The sequence below is a fragment of the Microchirus variegatus genome (assembly GCF_963457635.1).
Source record: "Microchirus variegatus genome assembly, chromosome: 4".
NCBI lineage: Eukaryota > Metazoa > Chordata > Actinopteri > Pleuronectiformes > Soleidae > Microchirus > Microchirus variegatus.
This window is the reverse complement of record NC_139805.1, coordinates 1,196,887-1,210,848: the sequence shown is the minus strand read 5'-3', so window position 1 is coordinate 1,210,848 and position 13,962 is coordinate 1,196,887. Positions and strand designations below refer to the sequence as shown.

General features: G+C 39.5%; 1 protein-coding gene across 1 annotated transcript in view; it reads left to right on the top strand.

The window, feature by feature from the left end:
• cdh4 (cadherin 4, type 1, R-cadherin (retinal)) overlaps nucleotides 1-13,962 on the top strand; it is a gene marked incomplete at both ends in the record, with an annotated part of 306,806 nt that overhangs the window by 105,113 nt on the left and 187,731 nt on the right. Inside the window, one exon of the mRNA XM_083888036.1 lies at nucleotides 7,918-7,941. Within this exon, the coding sequence (XP_083744162.1) occupies nucleotides 7,918-7,941 (24 nt within the window). The remainder of the gene's footprint in view (nucleotides 1-7,917; nucleotides 7,942-13,962) is intronic.

Sequence of the window (13,962 nt, the reverse complement as noted above, 5' to 3'; positions counted from 1 at the left end):
CAGAAAAGAGGGAAGAGGAGGTGTGTGTGTGAACATGTGAGTGTGTTAGCGAAGCAGGGTTCAACTCTCACCATGACCTGCAGCTCTGCTGCTAAGTCAGAAATGCCATTAAGCATTAAATCACAAAGTTGTGTTCACCAAGTTATTGTCAAAACATCCCCCCCAACCCCCACCAGTGCACCTCCGCTTGTAGTTAACAGTGCCGTGTACGTTAAGCAACACTTATCTTTAAAGAAAAGGTGCCTAGTGATTACAGAGCACTGGTAGATGGGTGTGTGTAACTGCAGCTCCCTGAAGTGCATCATTACCTCTGATTTGTAGTGTGTACATATAGCAAAAGGCCAAGCAGTACAGTTCAGATACCAATACATTCTTCTCACGGACAAGAGGACTACAGAGAGTGAGAGAGCAAGAGAAAAGGCCAAATTAAGGGAGAGAAAATTGCTCTCCTTCACAAATAAAGTATATTGTCTGACATCAATAACATTCTAGCATTACTCTTTTATTGTTGTTTCCATATTGTGTTACTATAAAACTATTAAGATACCTGCATAGAGGACGTACACTTAAGTAAAGCTACTTATGTTGCTCTTTTTTTTGCTTTTCCATTAGGGATAGTACCTGGTACTTGGTGCTTTTGTATTTCAGTTCAGTGACTGTTTCCATGATTCCATGCTTACCCCTCTCCAACTGCTACTTTTTATGTATTATGTGCAATGGAGAAAAGTCTAATCTACATCTGCTGCAACATGAATATGCAAAAGATGTTAATTTCACTACAGACCAGACTACATTGCCTCTTCAGTTGGAGGCAGGGGAAAATAAAAACATGTATTGTACATATCAATATAGATATCATGAGCAAAAGCACTAAATCCAATCCAAGCAGGCAAAAATCCAATATAGTGCATCCCTCATTTATTTGGCTGATATTATGCTTTTTCTCCCCAATGAATTAAAATCTATAAGCAACCTATTCAAAATGTGCACAAATAGGAACTTACACTTTTAATAAATTATATTATTGTATTATTATTTATTATTTTATATTATTATAATATTATAAATTCAATCATTCGGTCCTCACTCCACTGGCTTGGTTTCTCACTCAAGACTCTCATGGCAGTTACGCTCAATCAATCACTCAATCTTCAACTGCTTCAGATGTTCAACCCAATCTGAAATCATTTTGAACCATGAAGACATGGTGAGTGAAGTGAGTTTGAATGGCATGAGTGTTGGTGTCAGACGGGATGGTCTGAGTATTGAAGAAACTTCTGTCCTAATGAGATTTCTACACCAAATGAACATACGGTAATAAGAGTGGTCCTAAAAAATGTGAAAACTTGAATTTTCTTGGTGAAAATGCTTTGTTCATGCCAGAGGTCAGAGGGGGATGGTTAGACTAGTTCGAAGTGAAGCAACAGCAATAGAAACTGGCAACAGTGACTCAAATAAAAAAACATTACATGCTGAGAACACATGTCCAAAGTTGAAGCAGATGGGCTATACCAGCAGGAGACCTAACCAGGTGCCACTTCTGCCACTTAATTAGGTTGGTGAGTGTCAATTACAATTTGTTGGTATACTGAAAAAAAATCGGCAAACCCTACTTTGAACGTGATCCACACTAAACATTTCTTTTGAACAGCGCAGTCATTGTAAACGTGTATGTGACTAAAAGACCCACAACAGTAATTAAACCTTCTCAAGCCATAACATCAGATGTGAGCTGGCTGGTATCAATAATCATCCCACTATAGAGCAATGGCAAGACTGTCAAATATTGTTTAAGCGAAAGAAGCTGTTTGAATCATAAATGACGACACTCCACCAGCTACTGTCAATCTGTGATACAAGTTGAAACTCAACGTGTTGTCAACACACCGGCCAAGAACAGGGTCATGACTCAACAGATCAGAAGCTGAGTTTTGGCATGGATGTGGAGTCTCATGCAAATTTTACATTCAGTCGTTAATTTATTAGATACACCTAATTAAACCCATGCACTCTAATGTAGGGTTCGTTCAATAAATGCTACTTACATGAGCATTACTGTTAAATAAGTAGTGTGATCACATTATTATTATTGTCCATTATTTCCTCCAACATCTTTCTGTCAATGAAGCGGTAGGTTAAATGCTATAGCATTGTTAAAATCATCCTCTTTTGTGGAAATGTGGACGGTGAGTTACAGATCATAAAAACTAAAACACTGAGCTGAAACAGCTAAAATGCTTCATAAAGCTGAAAAGTGCGGGGAAACTGCAGAGTCAGGAGACGATACTGTGTGGTTTTGTCACTGCAAGCAATCCTTTGAACGTGGTGATTTGCTCACAGAGGGTATAAAATATTGATAAATGTGGCATTAGGTATATTTTTGAATGGATTAAATATTATATACCTCCATCCATCCATTATCTACCGCTTTTTCCTCCACCAGAGGGTCACAGGGGGTGCTGTGCTCTCAGCTGACATTGGGGGATAGGCGGGGTACACCCTGGACAGTTCGCCAGTCCATCACAGGGCCACATAGAGACAAACATCCATTCACTCACACACTCACACCTACGGTTAATTTACAGTGACCAATTCACCTAATCCCCATATCGCATGTTTTTGGACTGTGGGAGGAAGCTGGAGAACCCGGAGAAAACCCACGCACACACGGGGAGAACATGCAAACTCCTTGCAGAAAGGCCCTTGTTCCGAAGTTGTTCCAAACGGGGCTCGAACCCAGGAACCCAGGTCTTCTTGCTGCAAAGGCAAGAGTGCTAACCACTACACCAACCGTGGGCCCTCTGTCACTATTATATACCTCTGCTCAGTAAATAATCTCTTCCACTACTCTGGGTATTATTTCATCAGTCGTATGTTGATTTATTTTTATAAGTTGTCACACTGTGTGCGCGTTGAAAATACTGCAAAGAATCTCAACTTCAGTCTCCTAAATCTCAATCTTAATACACAGAGTTAACAGTTGTATTAGAAGGCACTAAATGTTTAATTAATTAATCAATTAATTGATCTTAAAATAAACCTGCATGGGCAGTGACCATTGGTGTTGCAGTGAGGGTTGAGTATACTGGTGACTGCTCTGTCCACGAGGGCCCTGTTACCAGAAAACATTAATGCTCCTTGTCAATGTGCTTCTCTTCAGTCACTTTTGTACAATAATTAATCAAAATAAACACACTGCACTTGACAATAAGGCTTTTATATTGTCACTAATCAGACAACTCATTAGGCAGTAATGAGCCGGCTCTGCCTGTTCTTGTTGTGTTTGGGGGAAGTTTGACACATGGGGAGAAACGTGTGTGTGTTTATTTATGTGTGTGTTTGAGCTCTCCCACTTATACACACACACACACACACACACACACACACACACACACACACACACACACACACACAACAGCCGGCACTCTTGTAGTCCCACTGCAATTATGGCAGCATCTCACCCGGGAAGAAGCCCACTTACCCAGCATTCACTTTATGAATAATTGATTGTTTGTGCCAGTGTTATATTTGTAAACACACGTTTGCTCTGTCTGATTAATAGTTTTCTAGACATACTCATTTGTTCAATTTGATTAGACTGTTAAATGTATTATTTATTAGCTGAAAATGTTCTCTGGTTAGTCGTCATCACAAGGGCAACAAGAAGATTTGGCATAATGACGCCACCGCGTGCAAACAGACGCGCTCTCACATTAACTCACACTATGGCAGGTTGTTGGTTGGTTCTTGTGTCTACTTGTGAACATTTTGACTGCCCTTCAGCACGTGTTACTAACATGCAGCTTCTTCTTTTTCTCATTGTAAGTTTCCGATTCAAAATATGCAACTGATGAATGTTTTGTCTGATCGGGCTGCCACAGAAACACAACAAAAAGCAAGCATTTTAAAGCAAACTTAGACAAACTGCCAATACATCCTTATGAATGTTGCATACTGGACCTTTACATGTCTGTGGTCTGTGTAGGCGAGGCATCGGTGCAGAAAGTGGTCATCCATAATCAAAAGCTTGAGGTTTTGATTCCTCCCGACCCAGGGATTTACCATTCCACACTATAGCGTACTGTACCAAACCAAACCTTACAATGATGGAAACACAGCAGATGTCACTGAATGTGAATCCAGTAAAGTAAACACTTTGAGTTGCTGTCAAAGTAGTCCTAAAACACTATATAGCTATGTACAAGTATATTCATTAGAATTATATGAATAGAAGCCAATTCAATGTATAAACTTCAGCAAATGTACTGTTGCCAGCAGAGAGAAGCCTCTTAAAGGCAAAGAGACACATTCTCGAACCGACACTGTGGGTGTAATTTGGTCGTTTTTGAGACCATAAAATCATGCTGAAGAATTGAGTAACTGTGACCTAGAGGCAGAGTGTGGTGTCTAAAGCCCAATTTATACTTCTGCGTAAAGTGCTCTGCGTAGGCTACGTAGAGACTCTGCGTCGACGCAGAGACTGTCGAAGAGCCTCTGCGTAGTCTCCGTCTGCACGAAATATTTTTTCAGTGTCCGTCACTCCGTCAAGGGACTACGGAGACGGCAAGAGCTGCGATTGGTCCTCAGGACAGGCTGAGCGAAGCTGCTCTGTGCCGGCTCTCAGTGCGCTCCGGGCGTCCTGACAGAGGCGGAGCTGATCCCCGCCGATAACGCCGCTGCCGAACTATAAATACGTCATATCTTAACAAACACAGCGCATGTTTAGACTCTAAATGGCCAATTTCTCGCCTCAAATTATCTTAAAACTGCGTTCCGTGACACAGAAAAGTGAGAAACGGCCACTTTTTCAACAACAGTCTTTCTCTCTCTTTCTCCCTCGGACGCCATTGCTCACTGTAGCCAGAAGCACAACAACCTTGCGCAGCGACCCCTACTGATCGGGCGGGAAATTGCAGCGAGTGTCCGTCACCACGACGCAGAAGTATAAATGCTCGAGGCGTCTCCGTGGTGACGCAGACGGATAACGCATACGCAGTCGGAGAAGTATAATGTGGCCTTAAGTGTCATTCAAGCCATCTGTAGCACATCACATTTGGACCACTGATGTATCTACTGTATGACGCAAGAGTGAACGCTCTGAACAACTATGCAGTGGAGATGAAGAAAAAACATTTTTCAGAGTGTAGAAATAAGTATTTTCAGTCAAAAAGGCACTTTACTGCAGCAAGGTGTTTTGCCTTATTTTATACCTACTGCCTTTACTCGCAGCCATTATGTGTGACTCAAGGGGGCTTGCAAAATGCACAAAGCCAAAATTATCCCAATTATCCTGGGATTGCAAGATGTTTGCCACTGTACAAACACAACTACTTTTACATTAATAGACCCACCCAGAGTGTGATAGGTATCTTGGCTGTACATTTTGAAATCAGATGGCTTTTCAAGATTCAAGTTTGAACTTGCCCTCATTTTTTTAATGGATATCCCAAGTGCAGATAAAAAAAAGTGTCAGTCCACATAGTAAAGAAGAATTCACATGTTCCGGTCAAAGAGTGAACCTCACCAGCATGCACACACTGTATATGAAGGAGCACCACTCTCAAAAGGCCTTTTTTTCCAGAGAAGAAGTTTGATTTGTCGTTAACAATGTATCACTCAGCTGTCACAGAGTGTCATGCTCACATTAGCAGCGTCGCTCACCATTCACCCACTGGACACCACAAGCGGCAGCCGAATGGAATAAAGCCATCGTTGGTTTCACACTTGTGTTCTCCCGACAGAGACACGTGAAAATGTCTCCCATGAAACGGGCTTGTAAAAATGACACTGAAGAGGTGGATTATGTTGTGCACAAATACAGGTCGTTGGAGTTAATGTGCTTCATTAGGCCTCCTCTCAGGATTGCGTGGGTGTGAACACACCACGCGAGAGTAACATGTCGCTGATGCTACTGTAGTTGCGTCTGTCAGCTCGGGAACATTCACACCTTTGTCACATTTTTTTTTTTCTATATGTGTGCGCACAGCGTTGCCAGCAATCTCACAAACTTCTAGCATAGCACTGTCCAACCTCTGTCAGAAGAGGTGTCTAATGAGCTTGTGTGAATTCCCCGCCCAAAAAAAGCACAATGTGATGTCACGAGGAAAAGACATGATTTGCACAAAATTAAAACAAAAATGTGTGATTTTAATCAAGTGAATCGCTGATTTGGCTGTTACAGCACGTACAGTGCTATTGTTGAAAACCTTCAAACCTGTTGCAAGGAGGTTGTGGATGAATGCCCGGAATCGCAGTGGGGGAATCTCACTTACAAAACTGATGGACACGGTGTATGTGTGTGTGTGTGTGTGTGTGTTGTGCTTCTCGGGAGTGCTAGCAGGCCAACTGAAGACAGAAGGAAAAGCAGCACAGCTCTGCACCATATGCCAAATATGAGCCTGTCTGCCAATTTGTGGGGGATACTGGCAAGTGCTAGCAAAGCTGAATTCTTGACAGAGGGAGATGAATAATTGAACATGTGCGGAGCGAAGTTCTGTTGGGATAGAGTGAGGTTGCCTTCAGACAGAGAGAGAGAGAGAGAGAGAGAGAGGGAGAGGGAATGGAGACCGTCGGGTTGTACGTGAGCAAAACTCTCATTCAGATTGTCTTGTGTTTGCTTAATGTGTAAACAAGTCAAAACATTTGCAGATGTTTGAAGATGAACTTGAACTCATGGTGAGTCGCGAAAAAGCCAGAAAAGGCAAGACACATTTTTTGATCTCAAACTGAATAAACTTCAACCGCAGAAGCCAAAAGCTGTCACCGATCCTGCTTGTTTGTAACACAACCACAGAGAAAATGACATTTAAATGTATACATATATATATATATATATATATATATATATATATATATATATATATATATATATATATATATACACATATATATATACAGTATGGTTGGAAAAATGGAGTGTTTCCAGAGAAGTACGTGCAAATTAAGTAGAGATATATTTATTCAAACGGAGTATGTTGTTTATATTTAAATTTTAATAATTTATCAGGCTCTATTTAGCAGGCAGTAAGTGCAGCAGCAGAACAAGCTTGCAGGCTTTTTCTCTGATGAAATATTGCTTTAGACTGTCACCCAACTCTGTCTCCTGACAACGAATATGGCAATTAATCAAAATATGTTAGACACTAACCTGGAAAAATGAAAGAAATACAATTTACTGTACTGTATGTGTTGAAGACCGGTATATGCATGATCGGTGCATTTTAAGTTCCACAAGCAGCACATATAATTGACAGATGGGAGAGATAGGGACTAAATGCAAAAATAAGCCATATAGCCTTATAATAAATAAGCCTTTTTAATACATTTTCACCAACTGACTCTGTTGGAGGACAATAAATGGACAGACGACCGTGAGAGAGAAAGATGTTAAATGCTTCCTCTGCTGCCTCTCATACTCATACTGTCACCCGACTGTTAGGCCAAGGGCTGGGTAACGACCACCTACGTTGATGTACATAAGCGTGTGCAATGTGCATATGCAACAATCAACAATTCTCATGGGTTTCACTGAGAGAGCACAAGAGCATTGTAGATATCACAACAAACATTTGAAGATAATGATGAATCCCACATGCTCGAGGCAATGACATGGAATATAAGAGAGAGAAGAAAACCTGACATATGCTGTTTAAATATCGCTGGCTTGATAATAGACAAAGACAAATGGAAGCAACTGCACACTTTTGACAGCAAGTTTTCCTCAAACAGTAGCTCTACGTTTAGTATGTGTCACCGTCTGACTGTTGCCTCTGACTTTCCATTAGACCACAACAATTGATCTGTTTTGTTCTTTTTTTTTGACTTGGGCATTGCAACTGACCCCTATTATATTCTAATCATTGTCTTCTCTCTCTCTCCTTTCCCCCCTTTTCCCACCACTCTCTTCCTCTATGACAGATACCACCCTTGCGAGTGAACGTGGTAAGTACCGCAGATGCATACTCCCCTGAGTCCGATGCTGTGTGTGGACTGTATTGGCAAGACTGGATTGGCTGTTTGGGTTAATGTGGGAGAAACCATTTTCAGATATGAGTCTCTGTGGGTGTGCCACAAAGTTTTAAAAACCCTTTGAAATCATGCGCATCACCAGAAAGCTGTCTTCCTCTCCATCACATTACCTGTCATAGAAAACGTTAAAGTGAGGGGGACACATCAGGAGAAAGCAATTACGGAAACAGCATCCACATACCCCTTGTGGCCAATCAGAATTCAGAAGCCAGCATAATTTTCTCCGCATGTGTTTTATCTCAGCCTATGACAATTTACCCCCTTTTGACTCCAGCAGTATTCAGTGTGGAGCCAATAAGCAGGATCGTTTTTTATCGTGTCTCATTCCAGCTTTATTGGAATGTATTTCCATGTTGTCCAAATAAAAAAAAATAGATAGACAGATAGACAACTGTGATAGCTGCCTGTTTTAGTTTCAAATTTCATTCCCCACGCTGTGTGTGTTATTAATGGCTTCCTGTTGAGAGAGGCAATGTAATGACTACATCAAATAGAGTGAAAGTTTGTGTATATCCTTTTTGTTGTGTGTTAAGTGTGTGTGTGTGTGCACTGGCTGCATATATGGTTTGACATGTTAGAAGCATGAGCAGCATCAGCCACTCTTCCGCTTCACTACTCTCTAATGTCCACACTGATGCTCCCAGTGTACATTTCATCATCAGAGGTTTAGTATGGTGCAGAGGTCTTGCAGCCCCAAGAAGGTTGATGGTTTGGGGGCAGAATTGTGGTGATAATTGATGTGGTGTGGCATCACAGTGTAGACAAAGCACCACACGCTGAGTGACTGGTTCTTGAAACTTCAAAGCCATGACAGAGACGTGAAAAATGCAGAGTTGCGGTTCAGATGAATCACATGAGGTTTATTTTTTGTGTTAACTGGTTAACCTCCATCTGCTGCTGCAGTAGACGTTGATGTGCAATGCAGGGAAGCTTCTGTGATCAATTTTTCATCGCAAAGCTAGAAACAGTGTAACGCTTTCTTCATGCAGTTAGGCTTAAACAAAAAGCAAGGAAGTTACATTAGGCAAAGGTTTGTATTCACTGTGAGTGTTTTCATTGATTTTGACCTCATCTCTTGCTTTATTCTGTAACATTAAAGCGTAATTATGCAGGATTTTTACCGTAATTTAACAGCAGTCTTGGAGGATGTCTCCACTCCCCCAACTATCTGTCTGGAAAACCAGACTTGTAAAATCAGGGCTGCCGACCAGGAGTCCTCAGAATCAGGAGGTCTCGCAAAGTCATGGGTCTCGCAAGAAACTTTCATTGGCACTACGCACACTTCCCCTTTGCCAGATACCAGGCTATAAGATGAAGGTAGCAATAGTATTATTTTAGATGTTTAGATGTTTAGTATGGCAGAGCTGGAGAAAGAGAGGAACGAACCTGCTCAAAAGCAAATGCACATGGCCAGGAGAGGGGAAGGAAGGGGGGTTAGACAATGGATGGGTAAATGGTTATGGTGGTGTCATAAAAAAATGTCCTCGAAACCTGTAGGGGGAGCTCCACTTTAAAACTCACATGATTTTTTTTTTCTTCTGTCGCGCGGCCTTCTTTTCTTTTCTGAGTCGTCACATAATATGAATGAAGGGCAAGGGAAAAAAAGGGGGAAGTAGTGAATGGATTACACAGTGATGAGAAAGTGAGCGGAGTCAATGTAAGAGCAAGGTCTGTGTGTCCTTGGTCCATTCAGGAAACATAGCCAGCAGGCAGACATCCAGCAGAGTGGAATATCACTGACCACAGCAAACATCATCGACTCTATTCTATTCAGTCTGTGTGTGTGTGTGTGTGTGTGTGTGTGTGTGTGTGTGTGTGTGTGTGTGTGTGTGTGTGTGTGTGTGTGTGTGTGTGTGTGTGTGTGTGTGTGTGTGTGTGTGTGTGTGTTCTTGTAGTTGCGGCATACCGAGGACCAGTGAGGGTTTTTAACCAACAAAGTGAGGTAATTTTTACGGAGTGAGGACATTTTGGCCGGTCCTCACTTTGTTTTCATTGATATCACTTCCTTAGGTAGGTTGCTATAACATGCTATACTCAATTTGTAAAAAAAGAACATTTCTAATTTTTTGTCAAAATTTGTTTTCAAATTTTTTGTCAAAATTTGTTTTCAAATTTTTTGTCAAAATTTGTTTTCAAATTTTTTGTCAAATTTGTTTTCAAATTTTTTGTCAAAATTTGTTTTCAATTTTTTTGTCAAAATTTGTTTTCAATTTTTTTGTCAAAATTTGTTTTCAATTTTTTTGTCAAAATTTGTTTTCAAATTTTTTGTCAATTTGTTTTCACATTTTTTGTCAATTTGTTTTCACATTTTTTGTCAAAATTTGTTTTCACATTTTTTGTCAAACATTTTGTTCAAATTTTTTGTCAAACATTTTTTTCAAATTTTTTATCAAACATTTTTTTTCAAATTATTTGTCAAACATTTTTTTCAAATTTTGGACCAAACATTTTTTTCAAATTTTGGACCAAACATTTTTTTCAAATTTTGGACCATACATTTTTTTCAAATTTTGGACCAAACATTCTTTTCAAATTTTGGACCATACATTTTTTTCAAATTTTGGACCAAACATTTTTTTCAAATTTTGGACCAAACATTTTTTTCAAATTTTGGACCAAACATTTTTTTCAAATTTTGGACCAAACATTTTTTTCAAATTTTGGACCAAACATTTTTTCAAATTTTGGACCAAACATTTTTTTCAAATTTTGGACCAAACATTTTTTTCAAATTTTGGACCAAACATTTTTTTCAAATTTTGGACCAAACATTTTTTTCAAATTTTGGACCAAACATTTTTTTCAAATTTTGGACCAAACATTTTTTTCAAATTTTGGACCAAACATTTTTTTCAAATTTTGGACCAAACATTTTTTTCAAATTTTGGACCAAACATTTTTTTCAAATTTTGAACCAATTTTTTTTTTGTTTTCTTGTCAAACATTTTTTTCAAATTTTGGACCAAAAATTTTGGGTACATTTTTTTTTTTTCAAATTTTGTACGACAGTATCGTACGATGTTTTTGTCAAATTTTGGGTACATTTTTTTTTTCAAATTTTGGACGACATAGTATAGTATGCCGTTTTTGTCAAATTTTGTACCAAAAATAATAATAAAAAAACTTAAAAAAATTAAAGTTTACCAGCCCTTTTTGCTCTTGGGCTCCACCTGCAGACATGTTATGGTACTGCAACCAGTAGTTCTTTGTAGATGTCATTCATGAAGTAGATATTTGTAATTGTGTTGATTTATAAAGTGGAAATGCTGGTCCTCACTTATGCAGCAAGCACAAGAATGTGTGTGTGTGTGTGTGTGTGTGTGTGTGTGTAACGGGTGTGATCTTCCGTTTTTTTTCGTGTAGGCCATAATTCCTTTTTTTACCTCTCACATTCACGATTTTACCTCTCACATACAATTGTTTTACCTCTCACATACTCTCTTTTACCTTTTCACATGTCAGGTTCCATTGACGCTAATGGTGTAGTTGCTATCATTATGATCATCATTGCTATTACTAGAAATAGTAGTTACAATAACACTAATAATACTTGTTAACCATTATTATTCTTGAATACAGCTTAATTGTTAGTAGTCAATGGGTTAGATAGTTTTAGTTGGATATTTCTTCTTTCTTTGTCTTTATTTGCATTTGTATTGCGGTAATCCAAAAGTAACTTAAAGTAATCAAGTTACATTACTTTAATATTGTGGTACTTTACTGACTACATTTTTAAACAGGTAATTAGTAACTGTATCGGACTACATTTTTAAAGTAACCCTCCCAACCCTGAGTTGTACCAGCAATAATTTATACTAGTTTCGCTCCTGGATACTGTATATACCTGCGCTGCAAAACAGTACACACTGGCAGTCCCTCCCTGTATTTTCCTAGGTCTAACAAGCTCCTCTCTGCCTCCTCAGCAGCGATGGGACATGTTTGGCGTCATCTGATAGGCCTCCTCTCCTCAATGTGAAGTGACTGCCGCCACATCCACTCCCAGCTTAATTGGCTGTACCTGAGGCAGGAGGGCAAAGTGTAATTGCGATAAGAGAAAACGCTGTGCTTGGCTGGTTTTAGTGCCCTTATCTATAATCTCGGGATTGATTATGGTTTTTCTGCCAACAGTGCAAATTGTTCACCTCCATCACCTGTACTAAAAACTGCCTTAACTCTGTCTCGAACAAACCACTGCTCCAATTTTAACCCACACGGTGTGTGAACCGTCAGTTAGCAACAATATATCAACGGCTGACAAAGCTTTTGCACCTGGTGTATCATTATGAAGCTCTCTTGTTATGGTTAAATTAACATGCAGTTCTACTAACAGAACTTTAATATCACTACCTAATTTTAGAAATGAGTGTTCCTCTTAATGTTAAAAAAATATTTTATATAATATTTGTTTATGTGTGTTAAAATGCACATAGATACGCTGTATGTGTGAGTGAATAGGTGTGAATGGATGAATGGAAAAAATATTATGTTGTGTAAAGCAGCTTTATGTGGTCATCAAGATTTGAAAATTGACTACTCAACAATTTTTTACATTGTTAATATTTCACAAACATGTTCTTTGCATGTTTCAACATAAAGGGACTAAAGGCAATAAAGCATTTTGAATTTCTGAAACTGACAGAAGCACAGTTTTATGCTGAAGACTACTGGAACTTATTTGAGCCTTGTGTATTTTTTTTTTGTATTATTATAAATATAAATGTTTCACACAAAAGCTTTGGTCAACTGAAAACCTTGATTGATTTACTTTGAAACAGGAACAGGATGTTTGTTAAGGTTCTCTGTCTGTTAAGTCATCCAGGTCCTAGTCATCTTCTGTAGTTATCTGTAGGTTGTCCAGCCAACAACAGAATATGTGCTGTGGTTGTGACATAAACACCACCAACAAACACCAGAGCATTGTCACTTTCTTTGTTTTCGTTGTAAAATGTGCACGTCTCACAGACAAAAATCCCAAAAGAGTGCAGATTAGTAGCATGAAATATAAAGAAAAACTATTGACTCTCATGCAAAGTTCACAACAAAAGTCCTTGGTCTCAGTTGAACTGGGATTTGAAACATTGACCTTCTTTCTGTGTGGCAACAAGGCAATCCACTGTCTCTGTACAAAAGCACGTATACAAAAAGTACTCATGTCAACTTGTGGGTGTTTTTTCCTCAAATGCTAGAGTTTATTCCTCTAGGTTTTAAATTGAATTTTTGAATGTTCCATATGTTCAGTCATCCTCGACACCAGATGTTGCTACTGAGATGACCAGCAACCGCCCCCCCCCCCTTCCCCCCGCCACATCACCACCACCACCTACATTCTGATCTTTCAGTGTTTCACTGCTCCTGAGTAGCGGTCGAGGCTGAAAGGGCAGCTAATGGGCTGCGACGTGTCTCCGAAGCTACGGCAACAACAGACACTAATGTCTGAAAGCCCTAAAAAACAACAACACGGGCAACGAAGAAGAACCCTGACATTGCAACAGGCAAGAAACTCCTGGTTTCCTCTAATGTGTCACAGAGGCCATTTCTGTCAGCTTAATTGTGGTGAAGCTTTCTTAGTGGCCTTGGTGAAATGGTGTAATTGCCACCCTGTTGGCTGCACTCTGTAGAGTTTCCTTTTGTCATATAACGCAGGATCCTGAGTGCAGTGCAACAGCATTCTGCTATAGTCCGTAGTTTGGCTGCAGAGTGCTGTGCTTGTAGTGCAAAGTCAAGGCTTGGGCCTATTGACGGGGTGAACGTGAAATATTTCAGCCAGACATGTTGGTTTACCTTTACCTAGGAGCAATGCTCTGAGTGAAACGCCATGAATTTTCAAAGTTTGCCCGAATGGTGTTGGTGTGAACGTGTTTGTTTGAGGAACATTTTATGAAATAATCTTTGTGTTTTATTGCGCAACAGGAAAATATGTTGAAATATTTAATG